Below are 24,864 nucleotides of genomic sequence, written 5' to 3' on the forward strand. Positions count from 1 at the left end.
TAAACAATTTAGAGAATTTATTTGGAAAGTAGGAAACAAAAAGCATGATTTTAACATTCATTCAGAATATGAACTAGAAAAAACTGAATTACAGAAAAGGTAGATTACTGAAGTTGGCTTAATGGCTGTATTATACATATAAGCAAATAAAATTCAAATTTATTTCATGCGAACAAACATTAAGGAAATGTACAGGAATGTTTATAGAACAGGTCACAAATATTTAAAAAATTTACATAAGAAACTGTACAAAAATGAAAAAATAAATTAGGCAATTTACAAGAAATGTTTTATAGTTTACATTAGACTATAACTTAAAGTTCATGACGAATCATTTTTGTAGCACATCATACATTTTTACATCACAGGTTCAGTGTTGAAAGAATTCAGACATAACAAAGCTTAGACTTAACAAGAAGAATGCAATACAGAATAAGGCAGCTTAAACTGAAATGGCTTGTATAAGTAAAATTAACACCAAAATCATAGTGATAGACTGGAATATATAAACATCTTCTAGGTATGATTTGGTCAATAATTGGGCAGAATTAATTAGGACATCTGCCAATCAACTTTAGTTAAAAAGTCAAAGTTTCTGCTGTAGTTCAAACAAAAAGCACATAATATATTTAAAAAAATGATAAAACTATCTTAATATCACTTATGTCCTAATTCCATCAATTATATTTGTGAAGAATCTAGGATGCTGATTTTAGGTCTATAAAGTTATCTTTTAATTCTAAATGCTATAAACTAAAAAAGGCTACTCAGGAAAAACTAGCAAATTTCAAAATTGCTTAATACCTGCAACAACTACTATGTCAAGTATAACATCCAGATGAAACTGTAGATATTATATAAAGCTAAAGTAATCTCAAGCTATTTGCATTATTAGGTACACTATGCAAATTATGTAAAAACTGAAAAGTTTCCTTTGAAAACTATTAGTACTTTAAGGACTATAATATAGGAAACATATTTAGAAATAGCAAAAAAGAGTAATATCCCAGATTTGAATTTTAGTTGCATGTTTAAACTCTTGATTTTTAACTTCATTCACTCCTTTGAAAAATACATTAGCTCTTTTCTTCTTTCTTTCTTTCTTTTTTTTTTTTTGCATGGGCAGGCACCAGGAATTGAACCCGGGTAACCGGCATGGCAGGTGAGAACTCTGCCTGCTGAGCCACAGTGGCCTGCCCTGAAAAAATACATTAGTTCTTTTAAATAAAAAAATAAGTGCAGCAAAAGAAAGACTGAAATATAACCTAAAGGAAAAAACAAACCAAAAAAAAGCCCTCTGGTCACTGAAGGGGCCAAAATATAAATAATGTTAGAATTTTCTTTAAAAAAAAAAAACAAAAAACAAATCTCTTCCCTGCAATCATTGAGCACTATATTATGCAAAGTCCCAGTATCGGCGCACTCCAAGGTATACTGAAATAATAAGGTAAGTAATGCCAGACACAAGTCCATTCGATTACTCCCAGACAATCCTAAGAATGAAAGTATTTAAGTCTTCAACATATTTAATGTGGAGATGCCTGTATTTTCAACTGATTTTGAAGGTAATTAAACTCAGGTTTTATAAATTCTGGTATGAATTACATGTCTGAGACAGCAATCAGTATTTCTAGGATGGATTCATTCCATATCTATTCTCACTCTAATGATCTGAAATAAGAAATAGCTTGAGGAAATGGGCTCCTAAAAAATTCCAAATATATATATATATAATATTATATATATATAATATTCAAACACCTATGAATTTAGTGGGAAGTTTTCTTTATATACAATAGAAGTTGTTATAATGCTTATATAATTTTGAGGTTAAACAGAGGATTCAAAAATCTAATATCTATTAACATACACAAATAAAAATCTTAAAAATATTACATAAGCACTAAAATTAACTCTAAAACATGACCCTAAATATCTGAACAAATTATTTGTTATCCTAAATGCTGCCATGAATGAAACAACTGTTTAAGAGATCCTGACGATACTTAAGTGATTTTCTATTACAACAAAACATTTTAGAGCTAGAAAGGGACCTTAGAATTTCAAGCTCAATTCCTTCATTTTATAAATAAAGAAAATATTCAGCGAGGTTATAACAGTGATGGTGTTATTTCTATTACAATATCAGAATTATGATATCTTGTCTACTGAATACAGAAGACAGACTGCAAACAATAGGTACTGCTTTTAAGAAAACATTTGAACCGTGTGGAAGAGACAACTACTCAAAGTTGAGATATGGCAGAAAACCCATAATTCACTTTTCATGCCACCATTATTCATAATGGGCTTACTAAAATACATTAAAAGAACAAAATTACTCTTCATGTGAATTTCACCTCAATAAAAAGTACCCAGGCTTTTGGGGTCTTTGCTGATTATTACTAAGTTTGAATGAAAATATAAGACAAACTACTATCCAAAATATTTAAATCAGATATCATATAGATAAAGCACATTATTTTCTGGGAATATCTGATATATAGGGCATTGGGTACCAGAGCTACTTAGAGAAATGAAGTTGACTGAATTCCTTCTTAAGCACTCTGATATGTATACTTATTGGGAAATAGGACATAATCGACAATTCATTGCAAAACTTAAGTATTAAGATGAGATTATTAATATAGAAAGGCAATATATTTCTAGTATCTTGTGTTTACATGCACTGTAAAACAGTAAGTCAAATGCAAAATAACATACTCCTTTTTCTGGTCATTATCCTTTATCAATTCTTACATGGCTTTTAGAGGATAAAATTTCTAAACTACATTTCTCAAATGCAATGGGCTACAAAAAAAAAGTGCTCAGCAGAAAAAAAATACACTAAGCAAAATATGAAAATATTTCTGCCTACAATGAGCAGAGTGGTTATAAAGGACATTCAGGAACTACTGCCTACTTAGGTCTTCCACCAAAGAATGCAATCTTAGAATAAAGACAAGATGTGATGGACTGCTCTTTAAAGGCAAAGAGTACCACTGGACAAAGAGGAAACTTCTTCACATTCAGCTCCCTCATTCTGCTTGCAGAAATGGACCAAGCATTTCAGTAAGTGGCACTCAGAAATCAGCAATCACATTTGCACTCAGAAAGTTTTTAGAATCGAATATTTGGCAAATAATCTGAAGCTCTGAGACTTTCAATCATAATGTATATTAGTGGCAACTGCATTGACTTTGCCTAAACTCAGTCAACCTATTTCTCAGCTATTTAAATTTGAGGAGTTGAATAAAATGGAATGACCAACTGACAAGGCAGGCAAGCCTGATCATATTTTGCTTTTGGGAAAGTAGTGAAATAGAGTCAAACTGTCTGGGTACAGAACTAAAAGCTGTTAGTTCTAAAAGTCTCTAGCAAAAAGGCCACCTTTTTTCAGGGGTAGGGCAGAAGGACAATGTGGTGGGGTAATGCTAAATCCCATGTTCCTTAGCACACCTGAAAGTTAAGTGTCAGGTTTCCTTGAATTTTATGGAGGTTGTAAGAATCAAAATTAAGTCCAAAAATTATAAAAAGGAGAAAAAGATTCTTTTGTTCATACAAAAGTCAACAAAGAATTAAAATACATCTCTCTTTAATCTTCTAAAGTTAGTTAATGAATGGTCAATAAGATTAAGTTCTGTTGGGGGGGGGTATTAAGTCACTGGCATTATTAAATTTGGTTCAGTGAAGGAAATACGCATTTTGGAGATTCCTGGGATTGCCAGAGATATGTGTCTTGGTCAGCTTTATTTACCAGTATCACTGAAAGAATGATGAACATTATGATGAGACAGCAGGATGCAATATAAGGTATTTTTTTGCCTGGTCATAAAGATGGTCTGTGTAAAATAGAATAAACTAGCCCAAATAAGTGATTTCTTATTCCACTGTCTGCATGGAAAACTTAAGGGTCCTGTGTTTTCTTTCTCAAACATTTTTAAAGAAGTGCATATTCAGAATGTTTTCCTAGACACACAATAATGTTCATTTTTAAGAGCTGGTTCTAGAACTCTGCTCTCTAATACTAAGCTGTCTAATTTTTTACTTAAAACAGGCATTTCATTTTACTCAGCTTGAAATGTGGTTATATCTAAACTGAAACATGCTATAAGTATTAGTACACTTAGCTGTTTTCAAAAACTAAGTACACACAAAAAAGAATATAAAATACTATCTTAATTTTTTTATATTGATTACATGTTGAAATGACTGCACTGAATAGAATGGGTTAAATACAATATAATTACAGTGAAATTCACCTGTTTTCTTCTGCTTTTTTAATGTACCTAGTAAAACAATTTAAAATTACAGGTGGCTTGCATTCTAGTACTATTCAAGAACAGAGTGTGAGGCTTTAGGTGGACTGGGATTAGAACCAAATCTATTTACCATAGAATGCTTAGAGAGGAAATTTCTTGAGATAATAATCAAGAAGTACAATCTTGGCAGCCTCCATCATAGACTTTGACCATTCTATTCCATTCTTTCTAAGACTGCTCAAACCTATGGCTGGTAAAAATGAAAGAGTTTGCCACAGGTATACAGCTTGAATTAGTATTCAAAAATAAGATTCATAATTGTACAGAGGCCCAAATCAGAATAAACAGTATCAGTGGCATTTTGAAATACCTAGTCATCACAACGGAAATATGAAAGAAAGTGAAGTTACTGGAGGATTTTAAAACGTCTAATGAATGACAAATAAGTTCCCCAAATTCTAAAAAATTAGCTTAACATACTTTCCCCCCTCACAGCCATTATCCATGTTCATATCTTTAGATTAAGGAAACTGATTAGGTATTTGACCACAATATTTGGAAAGTACATGGAGAAATGTCTTCATCAAGCACTTCAGTGTCTATGAAAATTGCTCTCTATTGAGCATACATGGGTAAAACTGTTAAAACAGACAGTAGTACTTCTTTCTTCATGTAAACAATTTTTAAGCTCTTCAAAGTATATCCAGATTTACTGATAATTTACAGAGATGAGTTTTTTCCCAAGTGTTTCCACTTTCTAAATCATGAATAACAGATGTGAATAATTACTTCACATTACTAAACCTCCAAAATGTTACCACCAAAGCAAAAATTAGAAGAATTTTACAACACAAGAAATAATGACTTCAAAAGGCAAAACAAATTCCAGGGAAAAAGAATTTAACTGTAATGTTTTATGGCCAGAATGTATAAACACTGATCCTTTTATAATTCTGCAATACTGCCTCTGATTCCTGCAAAGTTTCTAAACAACTCATCTTTCAGATTTCTGTAACATCCTTTTCAGAATTAATGTGATTTTCTTGTTGTTTTTCATAATAGAATAAAGTCTTTAGCTTTGATAACTCAGGCTTAATAAAAAGGAATGATTAAATTCAGTCTTGAGATAAACAAAAGTGCATGGAACTCTACCAATCCACTGAAGTCATATTCTAGTAGAATAGTTCTAGGACCTCACTAAACATACTTTGAGTAACTAATTAACCCTCCAATTTCTAAATAATAGGAATTTTAAAATGTATTAACTCATAAAAGACAGAAAGTACAGTATCACCAAATATGCGTATTTTCTAGGATTCGCTTTAAAATTCAGGCTAAAGTTTTTAAAATATTTCAATTTAATGATGGCATTTGAGAAAGGTTATACTTCTTGGGGAAGACCACATAAACAAGCTTTTTAAAGGGGAGGATGTTAGAAAAACTACAGTAATAAACAGCTGATCTTAACATGTCTAAAATCAGACAAATATGATCACCTTTGATTGCTATTTCAATAATTTTTGATTCAGAGTATGTGACTGTTCTCTTACTAGTACCCAAAAACACACATAAAACAGACTTGTAACAAATATTCGGAATCAATTATTTTGATGTAGATAAAAATTTCTAAGATTTTAACAGCTGTGCTTGAGAATACAGTACTGCAATATAGGCTACATAAAATAAACAGAAAATATTTCTGAGAAGGTCACTAATCAAAGGCTGCATTGCATTTAAAGATTTAACACTGGTGATATACAGAAGGGAAAACATTTCAATTAGAAATACTTAACTTGTTACTGGGTGCTCTCTTTTAATATGGCAACATTCAGCAGCTTACCATTTTGACATTTAAAAATCAAAAGGAATAACAGTGTTACTCTCTTATCCTTTGGTTTCCAGTGACAAACAATGCAGTAATAATGCCTGTGGTTCTCGGGTCCTCTTGGATGACATTTATAGCAGAGAGAAATCTGATACTTTAGCTGAAATTTGGCAGTCCAAGAAGTGCACCCACTGCTCCAAAGTATCCCTGTATAATTATTAAACAGTTGTTAATGTAATATGGCTTTTAATTAGCATGCAAGATTAACTACTATCAGGAACATACATTGATATATTATCTATTTATTCAAGGACACTTATCAAGAAATCTACCAATGTATGTATTAGCTATTTGAATTAAAAAATTTTTCTTTAATTCGTCCTTTCAATTATACACACCTTTAAAACAAGTATTTGAAATGAGGCTTTTAGACACAAAAGGTTCCAGGGCTATTATGGAATTTCTGCTCTCCCCTTCCCTTTACTCACTCAATAAACAAACTTCCTTTGGCTCTGCCTGATATTTTTATGGCATGCCACGTGGAACTGTATAAAAGCATAACCTTCTGATCTGTACAATGAGCAGTGATGAGACACGGAAGTTAGAGGAGTAGAACAAATACTTTGAACCTGTATTATCGATTCTTGATAAATACCCATTTGACTTTGACTATAAACTAAATGACTGACATCCAAAAGTTTATTCATTCTAAAACATTATTTGAAGGGATATTTATCAGAAAGGAGTTAACCGATGTAGTAAATTAATAGAAAAAAAAAATCCTGAAGAATAAATTCCAAAATGCTAACAGGGTACTTCTGGAGATGGAGTGTGGTCATAGTGGGAGGATTCAGAAGTTCCATTGCTAAATTATGTGTTTTTGTATTGTTCACATTTGTTTTACTTTTGTAACCTCAAGGTGGGGGGGGAGGGAGAGAAAGAAGCAAGGCAAAACAAAACAAAGCATCCACTAAGTGCACAAGCAGCCCCATATCTGGGATTCTCAGACCTCACTTGTGGGTTAGGTCAGAAGTAAACAGTTATGAAATTCCCATCTTAACTGAGAGCCTACAGAACCCACTCTTACCCCACAACTCAAACTAAAATGAAATCAATATACTATTTAAACAATTTATAGTTTTATAATTTACTTATAAATACAGGTAAGAATCAACAAATCAAATTCGCACATAAAAAGCACTGTTATTTTCTCATCATACCTCATGTTCTAGAAACAATGCTTTCAGTTGACCTTTTGACCAGTAATCCAGTGCATATGCCAAAAGTTTCATTGAGAGAGTATTGACACGTAGAAAATTTCCAACAAAGACAACTCTGTTTATTTTCTAAAAGAAAAGAAATAAAATGGCTTATAAAAAGAATTACTAAGATTTACAATACAATATGGTTTACAACAATCCTTGCTTAAAAATGCTAACTACCTTTATTAGTGCCTACTACATTCCCAGCACCTAAATGAACAATGCTGAACATTTAAAAAAAATAGTTCTGGAAAGAACCTAGGCAAATGATTATAGATGAGAGATTTGTTTTTTTAAAATGGTCAATAGTCAATTTAGCAAAGCATTTTTGAGACACATCGTTGATAAGATTAAAGGAGTCAAACCAAGGAAAAGTATTTTAAAATGCATTTAGGAAAAAGTCGGCTATAAACTTGGTCAGTATGTTCAATGCCATGTTCAATAATGACAATGTAATTGTGGAATATATATAGAGTATACTGGAGAGTGACAGTGACTTGGGTAGGAGTTCTGTATAGGCTGGTGTTTATATCCGACTCCTAGGCTTCCACACATTCTCTTTAATACAGCCTGACACATAAAGCCACTCTCTCTGCTAAGATGCCAAACACTAATTTGGTTTCATAGATGTCTCTATGATTAGGAAATCCTTAGATGGGGGAATTAGTGTTCGAATCTCTGGAAAACTTATTCCTACCTTCACAATAATATGCTAACTTTAAGTACAAATCTTTACACATGTTTGGAGAGTGTGAAACAAGGCCTTAATTACTGTTAAGGCATTTGAGCAGGGGGCATCTAGACCTATAGAGCTAAGAACAAAGACTCTGGATTACTAGCAACTCTGAAAATGAAATACTCCTCATACTAAGCTTAAAAGACCAGCTAGTGGCTCCTTCAACCAACTTAAATCACTGTTATTTACAAACTTATGAAAAAATTTTGGATTTAAATACAGAATAATTCAGAGTATTAATGAGGACACATTCTCAATAAAACTTACCTTAACCACATTATGTACTCCTTATTTGTCTTCTGCCACTCCCTACCCTACTCCCAAATTCTCTTTATTGATTTTCTTTCTTTTCAAAACAGCATTTATCACCTAATTACATACTAAACAATACTTATTATGTCACGAGAATGAACATAAGCTCCACAAAGTCAGAGATCTTTGGGATCTTTGGGATTTCCTTTGGTAATCCCAAGTGCCTAGAACATTAAAATGCAAACTTTCCAAGTCATTTAAGTGTTTGATATTTACAAAAATTAAATTTATAATGGGCCAGTATATCTTTTACATGAAGGTAGAACTGTATATTCTCTTCTAAATTAAAACAAACAAACAAAAAAACCAGTGATGTGGTGAATCTAGCAATATATATGCTTTTTACACTTAAAAAAATACATATATATACACATATATATACATTAATTCAAACTTCATGTGAAGAAAGTATCTCAATGCCTTCATAGCCCTGTACAATGCTGCTTGATCCATATGCAACAAGGCAGCACTGTAAAGAAGCCGAGGGCAGTAAGAAAACCAAGTATTCCACCAGTCAAATACAACATTAACAGCAAAAAGTCTTCAATAAATAGTTACTTCAAAATGTTTTAGGCTTAGAAAGAATGTTCTCTTACATCCTCAAGAGATTTAAGGCTGTATATTTCTGAAAAAGTTTCTGGATAAATACAATATGTAAATATCTTTGTTTTTAATTTCCAATTTTAATTAATCTGACGCTGTCTTTAAAGACAATGTAATAAGTGGGTACATAACATATATACTTAATGGGTCTTGTGATTTAACAGGACATTTCAGTCCTAAAGAGCTCCTTAAGGAAAATGAAGAAGGCTTATTGGATGTACTTAAAACTCTAATTCATACTTTTCATAAAAATAACTTTTTTTTTACCTCATTAACAGCACACATCCTTGCTATAGAACCAATGTTATTGGTAATAGTAACTAAAGTAGCTCTTGCCAGATCTTCTTTACTAACAGATTCTCGCTTCTCCTTATAAATCATATTACCAAAACTGCAGAGAAATGGAGAATAAACAATATAAGTCAAACCTGCTGTTAATAAGTAACATTTCATACATTAGCAGATGTAACTACAATCTTGTAAATTTTTATTAAATTAGGACCAAGAGAGTAATAAAAGCATGTAGGGTAAAATTAAAAGAAACTAATCTACACAAGGAATAAAGAATATATTTTAAAGAATTAGGGTTAATATTTAATCTCAAGGCTCTGTCCTTATCAAGGTGGAGGAATGAGATGCTTCAGTGCTCTGCCTCCTCCAGAAGCTTTGAACCACCAACAAGAACTGGCAGAAATATCTTTCTAACAACTCTAGAAAACAGTCAAAGGATGGCAGTAACAGGGTGAGTGCTGAATCAAGAAAAAGGCTACTTAAAAATGGGAGAATCCATGAGGGGCATGAAGTTTTTCTTTTCGAGTAATCAAAATATTCTAAAATTGATTGTGGTGATGAATGCACAACTCTGTGATTATGCTAAAAACCAATGCTGCACACCTTGAATGGTTTGCATGGTATGTGAATATATCTCAAAAAAACTGCTAAAAAAAAAAGTTGTAGGTCCCGCCCCACCCCATCCCCTCACCAAGACTGGGGCACAGTTTGTCTGCATTCTTAGTGTGGATCCCTGGTCTCAGATCTGGAGGGAGCAGAGCAACTTTCATGAATACACTGGGAGCACATATGTCCGGCCCAATCTGTCTAGTAGTGGACTGAGGGACTTGCTGTCCTAGAACTTCATTCAGTGTAGATGGCAGCTCCCCAAGCTCTCCTACAGAAGGCTGTGGAGTAACAGTCAAGTTGTGCTGCCTCAGGTAAGGCAAACTTTCCTAGGGATGAGGGGGTGTTCATTCCCATGTAAATGGTGGAATTCTTAGGGCCAGGCTAGAAAACAAGAGGCATGTGCAGAAAGGATGAGGGAGGCCCCTAAGCTTTGTCCTGGGCTATACTCTACACTCAGTATATGGATAAGCCCCAAAGGAAAGCATTTACACAGGTCAATCTGTAAAGACTGGGAAAGGTGATTTCTCTTTGTTAGCTGACAGCATTCAAAAAAAGCTGTGTCATAACACTAGCTGGATGCGAGCTTAAGGAAAAGAAAGCCTTAAAGTGTAAATTCCTGCACTAATAAAAGATTACAAAATATACAAAGAAACAAGAAGTGACATGCAAACATATGAAGAAACAAGTGACATGCAAACATACAAAGAAACAGTGACACGCAAAGGGGAATATGAAAGCATCAGAAGCTGTCAATAAGGAAGATCAAACCTAGGATATTCTAGACAAAAACTTAAGAAAAAAGGAACCAAACAGCTCAAGATTACAGAATAGAAGTAAAACATTGCCTGGAGGGGTTCAAACAGCAGATTGGAACTGGCAGAAGAAAGAATCAGTGAACTTGAAGATAGGACAAATGAAATCATACAGTCAGAGGAACAGAAAGAGGTAAGAATAAGGAAAAGGGAACAAAGCCTGAGAAACCTGTGGGATGCCACAGAACATACCAATAAATGCATTATGGGAGTCCCAAAAGGAGAAGAAAGGAGCAGAGAGAATACTCAAAGAAATAATGGATGACAACTTTCCAAATTTAATGAAAGATATGAATATACACATTCAAGATGTATAATGTTATAACTAAAGACAAAAAGAATTCTGAAAGCCACAAGAGGCAGGCAACATGTCACATACAAGGGAAGCTCAAGAAGATGAAATGCTTATTTTTCCTATTCGCCATATTAAAAAAGGTAAAACAGGTGAAATTAATTTTAATAGACCTTATTTAAGTCATTATATTCAAATAGCACCATTTCAACATGTGACAAGAGACTACTGTCTTGGACAGCACAGACCTAGAGGAAGAGATGGTGAAAGAAATGCTAACCATAACAGAAGAAAAAAAAAGCACAGGCTACCTCAGGAACACAAAGAAAAGAAAAACTTATTGTCACTGTGAAAAAGAGAAAGTTTAAAAGGGGATCCCCCCCCGCCCAAAATAAAAGAACAAGAAAAAATTAGCTAAAGAAAGAAAAATTGTAGGTATAGACAACTAAAGGTTAAAAGCATATACAAATAAGAAAATGGAAAAACTGTGAAATCACAAGTACTCTGAATGATCAGAATAGAGGGTCCATGTAAGGAAAAGAAATGTTGCTGTGAAGTCAGGCAGGGTGCACTACTTAATGGATGCCTTGACAAAGAACTTGGAATCCACAAACAACAACCAGTTATAAACTACAGTGAGAGAAAAGACTGAGAAGGGAATACCATGAAGCTAAGAGAGAGAGAGACTTATTTATATATATGGAAACATTTCTAGGATATATAGGTGATGCTAGGAATACATATAATATACTACATAATGGTATATAAAGTATGCTACCTTTTATATGAGGAAAAAGGGGGGAGTATAAGAATATGTATTTGTATTTGCAAAGAGACAGGCTGGAAGGACAATGAAGAAGAATGATAAAAGTGGTTTCCTATAGGATACCCTCAGGATAGAGTTCTTAACATATACTTGATTTCTGAAACTATGTGAATGTTCAAAACTTGGAACCTAAACTGAGGAGAAAGAGGAAGTTCTCTTATAACTGCCTGATAATACCGCTTTCTAAACACATATGTTTTGCTGTATTACAACATGAATATTAAATGTACCTAGATGCTACAGCCCAACCTGGCAGACCAAATCTTTCATAATCTCCTCCGTAAATATCACGGACCAGCTTGTCAGCATGGGTGCTGTCACCTTTGGATGCCATTTCAAGAGCCTCTTCAAAACTTTCACAGCCAGTCAGTAGGCAGCACAAACCCAGGAAGGTGCCCCCACCAAGGCTAAAGAAAAGAAAGAAACCTGGTAAGTTACATTTACATACTATATTCTTTCTCCAAAGTAAAAGAGTTAAATGTTCACTTATTCAATAAACACAAAAAGAGGATAGTATTAAGTGCTGAAATAGTAACAAAATAGTAACAGTTAAGAAAAATGCATCATAACCCAAAACTCAGATTAAAGAAAAACTCAAAGATGAAATTACTTGGTGGAAGCAGTAGTGAGGACAGGACTCTGCAGTTGCTAAACATGTATCTGTATGTGTGAAAAATTTATCAATTTTTCAGAACCATATAAATTAAAAGGAAAAAACTGGTAATTCTAAATTTGGTGTTCTAGTTTGCTAGCTGCCGGAATTCAACACACCAGAGATGGACTGGCTTTCCATAAAAGGGGATTTATTTAGTTAACTATCATTCTTCAGAGGAAAGGCAGGTAACTTTCAAGTGAGGTTCTTTCTTAAGTGGGAAAGCAGAAGGCGATCTCTGCTGGCCTTCTCTCCAGGCCTCTGGGTTCCAATAACTTTCCCCAGGGTGATTCCTTTCTGCATTTAAGGCCTGGGCAGAGCTGCAAGTGCTGAGATGAGGGATGCTGAGCTGCTTGGGCTGTGCTACAAGCAGCTCTGCTTGGGCTTGAGCTCTCTCATTTAAGCACCAGCCAATTACATTAACTATCATTCATTGCAGCAGGCACACCTCCTCGCTGACTGCAGATGTAATCAGCAACAGATAAGGTTCACATGCCATTGGCTCATGTCCACAGCAATAGAACTAGGCACCTTCACCTAGCCAAGTTGACACCTGAATCTAACTACCATACCAGGCAAATTATTTTGTGAAATGCTTATTTACCTGGCCTCACAGGGCTGAAATCAATTTAGTGTGATACATTTAACATGACTTAGAAATAAATGAGAAAATTTATGTCAGGTTGTTCATCATGTATATGATAGAAATTTACCTGGTTCTATTCTTCTTTTGGATTTATTTACAAAGTGAAATCGTCTCTATAATACTTAAATAAAAAGTTCTGTTCCCTAGTCTCACCTTAATTTCTAATAGCTTCTATCCCTGAATATGGTCTGAAATTTCTAATAGCTTCTATCCCTGAATATGGTCTGAATTGACAGATTGACTTTCTGTTTATTAGAAATAACCAAAATGGGTAATATTTGCTTTTCTAAATTTTTGGAATAGAAAATTACATTATAACCCATACCAAAATAAAATACTGATTAAATTTGAGTATAATTTAAACAGGAACAGTACTTTAATACTGAAATGAGCTTTCCCACAAAGTATTCCAAAATATTTGCTCTTTAATTAAAAAAAGCAATAGCTTCCACCTCTCCTTAAAAGTTATAAATGTTAAATCTCATTTCACACTCATATTTCAGCTATTATAGAAAATTTTATGGGTTATTTGGAAGATTAATGTTATCCTGTAACGAGCTTCCAACAGTGCTGCCACTGTGGAAAACAGTTGAACGATTTCTCAAAAAGTTAAATTAGAATTACCATAATGACCCAGCAATCCCACTTCTAGGTACACACCAATGTATTGAAAGCAGGGGCCCAAACAGATACTGGTACACCAATGTTCACAGCAGCATTCTTCACAATAGCCAAAAGTTAGAAACAACATAGGTGTCCATCAATAGACGAATGGATTGACAAAATGTGATATACAGATACAAGGGAATATTCCACCATAAAAAGGAGTAAGTTCTGATTCATGCCACAATGTGGATGAACCTTGAAAACATTATGCTAAGGGAATTAAGCTTAGACACAAAAGGACAACTACTATATGATTCCACTTTTATGAAATACCCAAAACAAGCAAATTCATAGACAGAAAGTAGATAAGAGGTTACTTGGGACTGGGGATAAGTAAGTAGTTATTGCTGAATAACTATTAACAGACTTCCTGTTTTGGGAGATGAAAAGGTTTTGGTAATGAATAGTGGTGATAGCACAATATATATATATTTTTTTGTATGGTCAGGCACCAGGAATCGAACCTGGGTCTTTAGTATGGCAGTAGAGAACTCTGCCTGCTGAGGCATCATGGTCCGCCCTCTTAATTTATTTTTAACAGCACAATATTTTAAATGTAATTAATAACAGTAAATTATACAAATAAAAAATTGTCAAAATGGCAATTTTTATATTCTACCTTAATAAAAATATTCACTCTAATCACCATAGAAATTTTGATGCTAATTTATGAGGCTGAACAATAAGTATTTAATGATTATAGTTAATAACTGAGTCTTTACACATTCTTTACAGAAAGATTATTCATAACATTCAATTTATATACATTTTTTTTTCACAGTTGCACAAATACATGATATTTTCCTGGTAAGCCCAACAATAATATTTTTTCACATCTGTGTATATATAATCTGAATGCTGCAATAAGATTAAAAAGTTTACTATACCTTGTCCCAGTCACTCGTTTATAGTCATCTTTGGAATGAACTGCTAAAATACTGACTCCTGAGCCTATGTTCACTACCAGAAGTGGATAGGGATCATCCAGGTTAAAAGGCATCTTTTGGCATCGCTCAGGTTCTGAGGCATTAGCAAAATAATAGCACTCTGCTTGTCCATTGAAACTGACAGAATCTATATACAGCAGGCCCTTTACAAGGCAATCAAGTTCATCCAGTTTGTGCAGGTGGAGGTTTCCAATCTGTTGAAAATTAAAAAAAAAGTTGTGTGATAAAAGGAGGGCATTCAAAATATTTGACTCAGCTGTACTATATAGTCTTCATGTACTTTATAAAGCTTCAAATCATCTATGATCCACATTTTCATCAGCTGTGTCAAAATCTCTAAGGGACGTCAGTGATTTTCAGTGTGGGATGGTATCATATGTAGGGGCATTTTGCAAATTTGTTGGGGCACCTTAGTTTTCACTAAGATAGGGAGGAAAGGAGAACCAAATGGCATTTAGTGGGCAAGGGCTAAGGAAGCTAGACATTCTGCGAGGGTGAGGCAGTTCTCCAAAATAAAGAATTACACCATCCCTGCATATTTGAAGGTTCGATGTAACATTTACATAGTCAAAAAATTTGTTTGTAATTATGAGCCTATATAGTTATTTTATCTACCTAACACCTATCTAAACACAAAGTATTCTATAACATGATTCTGAATACATACTAAATTTATTAGGTATGCAGCTACCAAATAAATTGAGGAATTATGCTTTTTTTTTTTAACATGAGCAGGCACCGGAAAACAAACCCAGGTCTCCAGCATGGCAGGCGAGAACTCTGCCACTGAGCCACGGTTGCCTGCCTGAAATAGCATGCTTTTTTAAATCATGATTTTCTTTTTTTTTTTGCATGGGCAGGCACCGGGAATTGAATCCAGGTCTCCAGCATGGCAGGTGAGAATTCTGCCACTGTGCCACCATCGCACCACCCTATGGTTTTAATTGCTTGGAGTGTCACCAAGCTTTGCTTCAGCATTTGGAAAGTCATGTCAGCCAATAACATTGCTACTTCATGGCACGTGATTCTCTAATAAAAAGCAAGTATTAATCTAGCATTTGTACCTACAGTATTCATAATAAATCTATGCATGGTTGCAAGCATTTAACTCCTTTCATTATGTTCTCTGGTATGATCATATTGGAGAATGTACCTACTGACAAATACCTTAACTCCCTGCCTTGATAATTTGTGTACTAGTTTGAAATTACCAAATTCATTTCCATTTAGGAAAGTATTAGAAAACATCTGTTATAAAAGATCTCAGTTTAAATAGCACTTCCTCTGGGAAGCTTTTTAATTCTCTAAGACTTGTCTTCTGTGTTCCCATAGCAAGTCTTTTCATAGGAATAGCATTATTTATAATGCATTGTATTTTTACTTATCACTTACTGTCCGGAGTAGAATTCCATACTCTGACAGCTAAGTCTGTGTCTTATTCCTAGCTATGTTCACCATTGTCTGGCATAGTACCTGATGACATATAGTAAATGCTCCAATATTTGCTTAATCAATGCTTGAATATCAAGAAAGATAAACACTATAAAGAACTTCAACATCAGAAAATATTGAAACATATTTTTTAAAAAGTAGAACTTGTATTTGGATTTTTAGTGTCCTTGAAAGCTGGCTTTAAGGACATGCTTTTGGAAAGAATACTGGCAAACCTGAAATATCACATGACAAAAGAAACTGGTCTCAAAGTCGTGAAATTTATGTTCAATATACAATAAAAATAAAATGAATACACATGTTTTAAAATAAACATTCAAACTACTGCAAATTACAAGGGGGCTCACTTAAGGGAGCCACGCAAAGTGATTACTTATATTCTATTAACAGAATTTTATGAACTTAAGAAATTTAATGGTCCATATGCATGTTTTGAAGGAAAACAAACTTCAGTAGACCTAAAAATCAATTTTTGAAACTTCATTCTAATGGAAAGGCCTAGAAGCTTGGCAAACCCTCAATAGCACACAACTCAAATTAATACTCACAAAATCCTCCTGCCATATCCAAACCACCCCTTTTGAGACAGGAACATGGTAGGGCTGGTGCTGTACAACCAGGAACAAAGGGGTAACAGGGATTTTCTTTCAAGTATCTACTAACCAAATGACACTGGCTTCAGTTGGGGTTTGGGAAGGAGATGGCCCTAGGAAAGATGACTATATTAACTACATAGCTCTTGAGTTAATTATCAAAACACCATGCAAATATAGGAAATAGTAAAAAAAAATTCAAACCCCACTTATAGCTGGTTTCGTATTCTGCCAAATTCATTAAAAACATCCCCCTTTACTACAGCTTTGTAGCAAAGTCCTAGATTTAGCAGGTCTTACCAAATATTATGTTAAAGAACATTATTTAATTCATGATCCAAATCTAGGCAATTTTGAGTCATTCTATAACGGTGTTTAAATGCCCCAAACCAAAGGTTAGTCATCCTTTGTATCAGGAGGGGAACTGACCTAAGAAGCAAGATAGATAGAAACATAGTGGCATATTGAACAGAATGTCTATCAATTTTTGGTTCTAACAGATACCTACTGTACGAAAATCTTTTTCAAACTTGTAAGCACCACCTCCTGTGGCACATAGCACCGTGTGTAAAGTTGAGAAGTTTTTATCTCTTCCCATTTGGATAAAAGTAGGTAGGTCCTGGGTTGGAAATCTGATAAAGTGCAAGTTCCCTCTTCGGCCAAAAAGTGTTAAGTCCTTCAGTTCAAGGTGTACATCTCGAATGCCAGTGGATCCATATGCTACATTAGAAGTCAAATATTTCCGGATACTTTTTAAACTTTCGACTTCTTCTTGTTCTTCCTCTGCTGTGATATCGATAGGTTCAAAATATGCGAGCTTTACTAGAGTTCCCCCAATGTCCATGCCAAACCATGGGAAAGCTGTAGGTATTAAAAAAACAAACGAACAAACAGAAAAACCTTACTATATATGCACACATTGATTTTAGAAATGCAAATTAGGAACTGATTAGACACAAATTTCATTTACCCTGAATCATTATTCAGTCAATAATACTTATGGAATATCTTCTATGTCATTTACTTTTTTCTTCAAAGTGTTACTTGTATATTTTCTAAAAATCCATATAAAGGATATTTAGAATGGGCCCAAAGCCTTTTAATTTACTAGTCTGGCAGGGTTTTTTTCATTTATTAAATACTGATCATATGCCCCCAGGGAAGAGAAAGAATTTGCGACAATTTTATTTCAATAAATAAGTCATCACCTAGGACTTGAAAATCTTTGTATAAAGAATCCAATAACATTAGTCTATAATTGCTTCAAGTAACCCAAGGGAAAAGTAACCTCCTTAAAAAAGAAATCTTCCTTTCCTTTGCTTGTTAAGCATGTAAGGTTTCTTCGGTGCATCTGGTTAATGCAATTAGGTATTAAGAGTGTTGAGGGTACAGGGGCACAGGTAGTTCAGTGGTAGTCTTCTTTCCTGCCATGTGGGAGACCAGGGTTTGATTCCCCACCTCCGCATTCTAAAAAAAAAGTGTTGAAGGTAAGTCTACTCAGGGACAAAGATTTGGACAGTCAGTATGGTGTATTGAAATGATCAAGTTTAGAATTTGGTGTTGTCTCACTGAGACTATGATTTTGAAAGAACCATTAACCTGTCTGAATCTTAGCTTCCTCCCTTCAGTAAATAATTATTGAGCCATCTCTTCTATGCCAGGAAATGAGAATGTGAAGTGAGCAAGACAAAATACCTGCTTTGTAGGAGAACTCATTTTAGTAGGGGAATATAAATGTAAATATATACAAGAACAAGGTGGGTGAAATAAGTAAGTATAGACCAGTAGAAAGAATGCTAAATAAATGAGCCTACTGGAATACAAAGAGGCATAAGTCATTATAATTCAGGAACAAACTAGGAAAAGAAGTGAGGCTGAAAACACAGGTAGGAATCAATCACATAGGGCCTCGCATGTCCTTAGCTTAAGCTAAAGTTACATTTAAAACCTGTAGACAATGGGGGGGCACTACTGATGTTCTAAGCAGGAAGAATCCTACAGGCATAGCTGCAGATTACAAAGTGTAGAGGCAGTGTGCACTATAGACTGCAAAAGTTACTTAAGTAAGGCTAAGGGATCCTAACTAGTAAAACATCAGAATTACCTAGGTAGTATTTAAAAAATAATTCCCTAGCTCTTATTCCATAGGTCCTGGATAATACCCTTTAAGAGTGAGATTTGCGGAATCAGTTTAAAAAAAAAAATAGGTGACTCCTTCTATAGCTAGATGGCATTTGAGAATCACTGGTCTAGTTTCCCTCTAAGATCTCTTCATGCCATCACATTCAGTTCTACAAAAATTTCATCATTTATTGGTCATATATTTAATCATTACTCCCAAGGCTGGGGTGGGGGTAGGGGAGAGATCATACTATTATGAATTAAAAAGATTCTAATTATTAGAATTAGTTTAAAGCACTACTGGCTCTATTTTCCACAGAACTATAGCTAACATTTACTGAGAACTCACTATCTGCCAGACAATATGCCAAGAATTGGATATGTACTGGCTCATTTAATCCCCAATACCTCTACAAGTGGCATTGTACTATTATGTATGGGACTTTTCAGACAAAGAAAGGAGGCAGAGAGATTACTAATTTGCTTAAAGTCAAACTGTTAAAAAGTGATAGAGCCAGGATTCTAACATAAAAACTTTGTCCTCTGGGTTCTTAATCATTATTATGGACACTCAAAAATAATACCATACTTAAGTCACATTTTTTGTTTCATTTTAGTGCACAGATATAAAATGCCTGGGAGAAAAATCTAACAGTTTTTACGTAAAAGCTACCAAGGAAAACTTATTTCCTCTAAAATTTCTATTTCATATCTTAAATAATTATATTTTACCTATTTGATACTAGTGTGCCAGTAGAAGACCAAAAACATATGATTCAATGATAAAGGATTCTAATTTTCCATTTTAGAATTTACATTTTTACAAAACTTAGTAAATAATTTTGAACATAGGAAAAGAGTAATTCTCATGATCTTCTAGAGAAATAGATAATTTATTTTTATATTTGAAACCCAAATTGCAGATCTAGATCTACATTAAAGGCAACCTTAAAAATGAAAACTTTAAAGTAAAATGATTTAAGACACTAATTTGGGAAACTAAGAGTAGCAAGACTCCAAAGAGCACTATGTTTTTATATATAAGACAACTAAAATACAGAGAAAACCAACCACGTTTTCTTAATTTTGTTGGATGGTTAGCAATGGAAGCCGTTTTTCACTCTTGAAAGGAATAGAAATTATTAAACTCTAGAATTTCTGCTCACTGCCCCCCCCCCCCCAATCAGTAAGTAGCAAGTAACAATACTAACAATTATAGAGGAGGAAATGTGCACAGTGTGGACAAATACACTTAAAAAGAACAATAGGAACAGCTTTCTCTGTTCAAGAAACCATAATGATTCCTTCAAAATTTTCCAAATTTGTTCATGAGACATGTAATTAAGTAATTTTCAAAGGGCATTTGGTAAAACAAGGGATCCTTCTGATATTAGATAACCAAAATGTATTCTATCTGATTGATTCTAGACTCTTAAGATTCTGTGTTGAGGGGAGGAAATCACTATGGCCACAAAGTATATTTTGGGATAGACAAATTTCTACAAGGTAATACAAATTTGATATTTATGAAGCTAAAAATCTTTATTTACCAAAATTTAAAACAACTAAGATTCAATTAACGTTTGATTTTTTTCTTTCTGTGCCTCAGGTCAAATAAATGCTGATGTCAAAACACATGCGCAAATAAAAACGTAACTCAAGGAGTAAACTACAAAACTAAAGCGCTACCAGGTTCAAAGTTCATCGTTCATCGTATTTTTGTTTTCAATTAGAAGCTCTGCTCCCAAGTTTATAAATACTCAAATACAGTCATTTTTGAAAGTGAAAACGCCAATTAACACTTACATGAAGAACTTTTAATCCATACACAAAATCATGAATTTAGTTTCACAGGAATGTTACTGTCCAGTATATAGATTAAATATTGGACAACAGCAAATCATATATTTTTATAAAACTATGCATGAGTACCAGGGTTTCTGATCCCAAAAATATACCACCAGCCAACTCCAAAATAGATATTTTTGATTTGTACGTAGTGATGGAACACCTCTCCCCTAACCCCCACGGCATGTAGAGTGCAGGAAAGTGTTAATGTTTACTCAGTAATCTTTCCTAGAGAAAGAAAATGAGTTTTTAGGTATAATTAGAATTAAAATGATAAACCTTCCATTGATTCTTTAAAAGGCTTTTCAGGCATACTGATCTATTCACATGAAATGGCTAAATTTATTCTATCACACAAAGAAAACGTTACACAAAACGTAAAACACATTCCTAAATAAAGGTATGCTGTTATTTTACACACACATGCATTACATATACTACCTATCAAACCTCTCATTTGTTTTAAAAATTATATTAAATATTGAGGTTTAAAAGTATCCAAAAGAATTGATAAAAATTTAAGAGAAATGGGCAAAACAACAGTCACCAACAACTAGGAACTTACTAACCATTTTAAGAAACAGAACATTGCCATTATCCTTGTATGACCCACATGTTTGTATATTGGACTAGAAAAACAGTGCTCTATGAAATTAAATTGGAATGTTCTGTAATTAAATTGAAAAGACTGTACAACTTCCTAATGGATTACTCTCAAAGTAGAAAGTTTTTTTAAATCAGTAATGCAAAAATTCATATGATCTCATACTCAGCCTGTTAGATATGTCTGCTCAACTAGAGATGCTAGATTGCAGGCAATGAATTTCTTAAATGATAACATGTAAACTACAAAATGACATGCCCCTTCTATTTCAAGCAGATCCCAATTTTGAAAATTTCCTTCTTAATATCAGGAAGGTAGGAACTGAAAGAGAACTCAGTACTGTCAGTGGCTCCAGTGAAAAAAAGTTGTTAGCCTTAGTGAGAAACTATAAAAGGTTCTTAACCATCTAGGTAATCTGCGTAGATGATAAAGATTCTATGTCTTATCAGACCAATATACTTATTGATATGTATGTTGACCATCTCCTTCCTTATTGTTTTAGACAACGCTCACTTAAAAAAAAAAATTCGTCTTTTTAAAATGTTAACTCCTCTATTTACTTTCAAACTTTTATGTCACTTTGATTAAATAAAGAACTCCCCCCAAAAATTGTTAGCCTGCTTTTGCTTAGAAATCCTTTCAATTCAGTGGAGTTCTGGAACTCGTTTCCTTATGTTAGAGCAACAATCACACTCAAAAAGTATGGAGGAGGCAGCAAAAACACAGAAGATGCAAATTCTTAATTACGGTCCACTCCTATCATTTAATGACCAACTTTTACATTTTCTAATATACTAAAAAAAGTACTTATGTTTATTATTTTGACACTGAGCAAAAAAAAAAAGTGTGAAAGAAAAAGAGATCATGAAGCTCAAATTTTACTTATTTGCAAGGAAGACATGAGGGAAAAACAAGGACAGTAAGTACAAACTACAGGTCCACCTAACAGTTCCATGAAGAAAAATACCAGTTTCCTAGGAAATCAAGCAAGTATCCATATATCCTTAGTTTTGTTACTGCTAGCCAAGGGGTTGGCTAAAAGTAGGTGACCACTGAGTAAGCAGCCTACTTATTGTATATAACCTAAACACTTATTCTTTTGGGGGAAAAAAAAGCAAAATATATTTAGAAAACAAAACATTCCATCTACGAAGGTTAAGTACCTTCTACAGACTGAGAATGTCCTTAACTATTTCATGACTTGTTCATTTGGCTTTTGAAAAACTAATAGCTCCTAATTCTATTTCTTACCTGACCCAAGGAGAGTTGCTATCAGTTCCTCATAGTAACAATTACACCCCCAGTACTATACAGATAGATTTTACTATGAATTACCTGTCTTACCAGGTAGATTATGTATGCAAAAGGAGAAAACTGCATGTCCAATCTTCCTTTTAAATGATTAAACAGCAGAAGATACCTAGCCACAGGGCAGACTATTAATTTCTAAGAAGATATGTTATAAAAGTTCAGTATCTTGCCAGATATTGGCAAGGGGCTGGGGAAGAATTGTTTCTATATTACTTTGTCACTTAAGCCTTTAATAATTGTTTCAGACTCCTTGAGGAGCTCTTCAACTATCACAAGAAATCATCATTACAAATTTTTCTTAATAAGCAGATAAACTATCTGATCAGAAAGGTTTATGTTTCTCTAAGTATTTACATTATGCCCTATGGGTGCAGAAGAAAGAACACTGGATTAAGAGTCAGGCAATTCAGGGTCCTGAACTTCATCAGGTGGTATAACCTCAGAAAAGTTACTCTGGAGCACATTAAGTTGAATTTCCTCATCTGTAAAATGAAGACCAAATTATCTCATATTTATGTAACAATTAACAGTTTTCCCAGTGCTTTCTGTGCTGTCTCTTCTGTGAAGTTTTACAAGAACCCTGATAGGCAGACAGTGAAGGTGTCAGTGTTTCGTTTTACAGCTGAACATTTTTTAGAACTGGTGGGAGCATCACATAAGACACTGTATATGAAAACACTGCAGAAACCACAAAATATTAACAAAACTCTAAGATATGAGCATGAATCCCCACATTCCTAGTAGTTCCAAAAGACTGTACTTCAAGTACGAAAAGCACAATGGCTGAGTGATTAAATAAGCCATTTGCAGGAAGGAAATATTTTTTAAAAAGCTAAAAATAAAAAGGGGCAAATGAAATTTCATCTACTTTCTTAAAGCATGGGAAGAATGTTTCAAATAAAAGTACATGCATACAGTCACAGGAAAATCTCTGGGTCTTCACCAAAATATTAACAATGGTTAGCTCTGGGTGGCGGGAATAAGGGTGATTTTTATCTTCTTCTTGGTGATCTGTATTTTCTAAAATAAATACGAACTAATCCCATAAAAAAAAAGTCAAGGGAATTACACACTGGCAGTCTGCATGCACGTGAGTTTCAAAGCTCCAATTATAGCGACAAGTGACAACTCCCAGAAACCCACCGGGATTTCAAGGACACAAGCAGGAAGCCCGGAAATCGGTAAAAACCGGTGGAAATGCCCGCCACCCCCACCCCGCGCCATCTGACAGCCATGACTGCCCCTTTTCAACCTGACTTCGGAGGGAGCTGGGAAGGGGAACGGGTCGCCCTCGTTCTCATTCCGCCAAGCCCGAATCAAAAATCCTCACTCGCACCTCCGGGCTCTCCAGAAGGCAGTCGGAGGAAAGGGACAGGGGGCCGCAGACGTTCGTCATGCCCGGGCGGAGATGAGGAGATGCCTTAAACCTGGTGTTGAAATGGCCCCTCCGCCCCCGCCGGTTCTAGGCGCGGGCGAGGAGCGACCGCTTGGAGCCAGGCCGCTCCGCCAAGGCTCCCGGACGGGGCTCCAGGGTGTTCTCCCAACCCGACCATCCCAAGGCCCCATCTTACAGGGTTTCTTGGCATCCTTGATCTTCATGTCGCTGGCCTAAAGGGCGAAGGGCGTTCTCTCGTCCGGAGCACGCGAGTGAGTGGCGGCGACTCCAGAGGTGGCGGGTAATGAGGTGAGGCCCGGCCGGTTCCTCCCCTCAGGCCAGGCGGGGCGGGCCTGGGGCGGGGCGGCGGCGCCCGAGGCGACGCCCGGCCCAGGGGGCGGCCTCCCACCCCCGTGAGGGGCGGCCGGGTCCGAGCGAGCTGGGGAAGGCCGCGGCCTAGCCGCTCCCGGGCCCCCCGCAGCTACTCGAAACAAAAGGCCCAGGTCCCCGGAGCCGCCGCCACCGCCGCCGCCGCCGCACTGAGAAGCAGCCCGCCCAGGCCCAGCGCCCACGTCAGGCGAGCCCCCCTCGCTCAGCTCCCTGCCCGGCTGCTGGGGATTGTAGTTCTCCGGGTCGTGAGGCCCCGCTCTCTGGCTACAGCTATGCAGATGAACTACCAAGCCCAGGATGCATCGCGGGCCCTGCTCTAAGGCCCCTCCGCTACCCGTGACCGCATCAGAGTGGTCCCAGAGGGAGGGGGCGGGGCTTTAATCACGCCAGCGACGGGGCGACCAATGGTGGCTGTGATGGGCGGGCAGG

At 35.3% G+C, this 24,864-nt stretch overlaps 1 protein-coding gene across 2 annotated transcripts; it reads right to left on the reverse strand.

The window, feature by feature from the left end:
• On the reverse strand, positions 1-24,401 carry PANK3 (pantothenate kinase 3). Of its 2 annotated transcripts, XM_077137605.1 has the most exons (8): positions 24,242-24,401; positions 17,295-17,647; positions 16,742-16,801; positions 14,682-14,935; positions 12,061-12,237; positions 9,268-9,391; positions 7,308-7,433; positions 1-6,294 (listed from the first exon to the last, which is right to left on the reverse strand). In XM_077137605.1, exons 1-8 carry the CDS (start codon positions 24,267-24,269, stop codon positions 6,244-6,246), a joined length of 1,173 nt encoding a protein of 390 aa, XP_076993720.1. In that variant the 5' UTR covers positions 24,270-24,401; the 3' UTR covers positions 1-6,243. The 2 variants fall into 2 exon arrangements, with proteins under 2 accessions (XP_076993720.1, XP_076993719.1); XM_077137604.1 differs by lacking the exon at positions 16,742-16,801 and having other exon boundaries at positions 24,242-24,398.
• Positions 24,402-24,864: the final 463 nt, after the last annotated feature.

This window comes from Tamandua tetradactyla, chromosome 20, assembly GCF_023851605.1.
Source record: "Tamandua tetradactyla isolate mTamTet1 chromosome 20, mTamTet1.pri, whole genome shotgun sequence".
NCBI classification, from domain to species: domain Eukaryota; kingdom Metazoa; phylum Chordata; class Mammalia; order Pilosa; family Myrmecophagidae; genus Tamandua; species Tamandua tetradactyla.

Bases quoted from the DNA above. Each gene is read 5' to 3' on its own strand.
- PANK3 (XM_077137605.1), bottom strand. From the start codon at position 24,269: ATGAAGATCAAGGATGCCAAGAAACCCT. The intron at 16,802-17,294 runs GTAGGTATCTGT...CTGGTTGTACAG, and splicing joins TTGAAAAAGATTTTCGTACA to CACCAGCCCTACCATGTTCC. The intron at 14,936-16,741 runs GTGAGTATTAAT...AATTTTCAACAG, and splicing joins GGATATGGCAGGAGGATTTT to ATTGGAAACCTCCACCTGCA.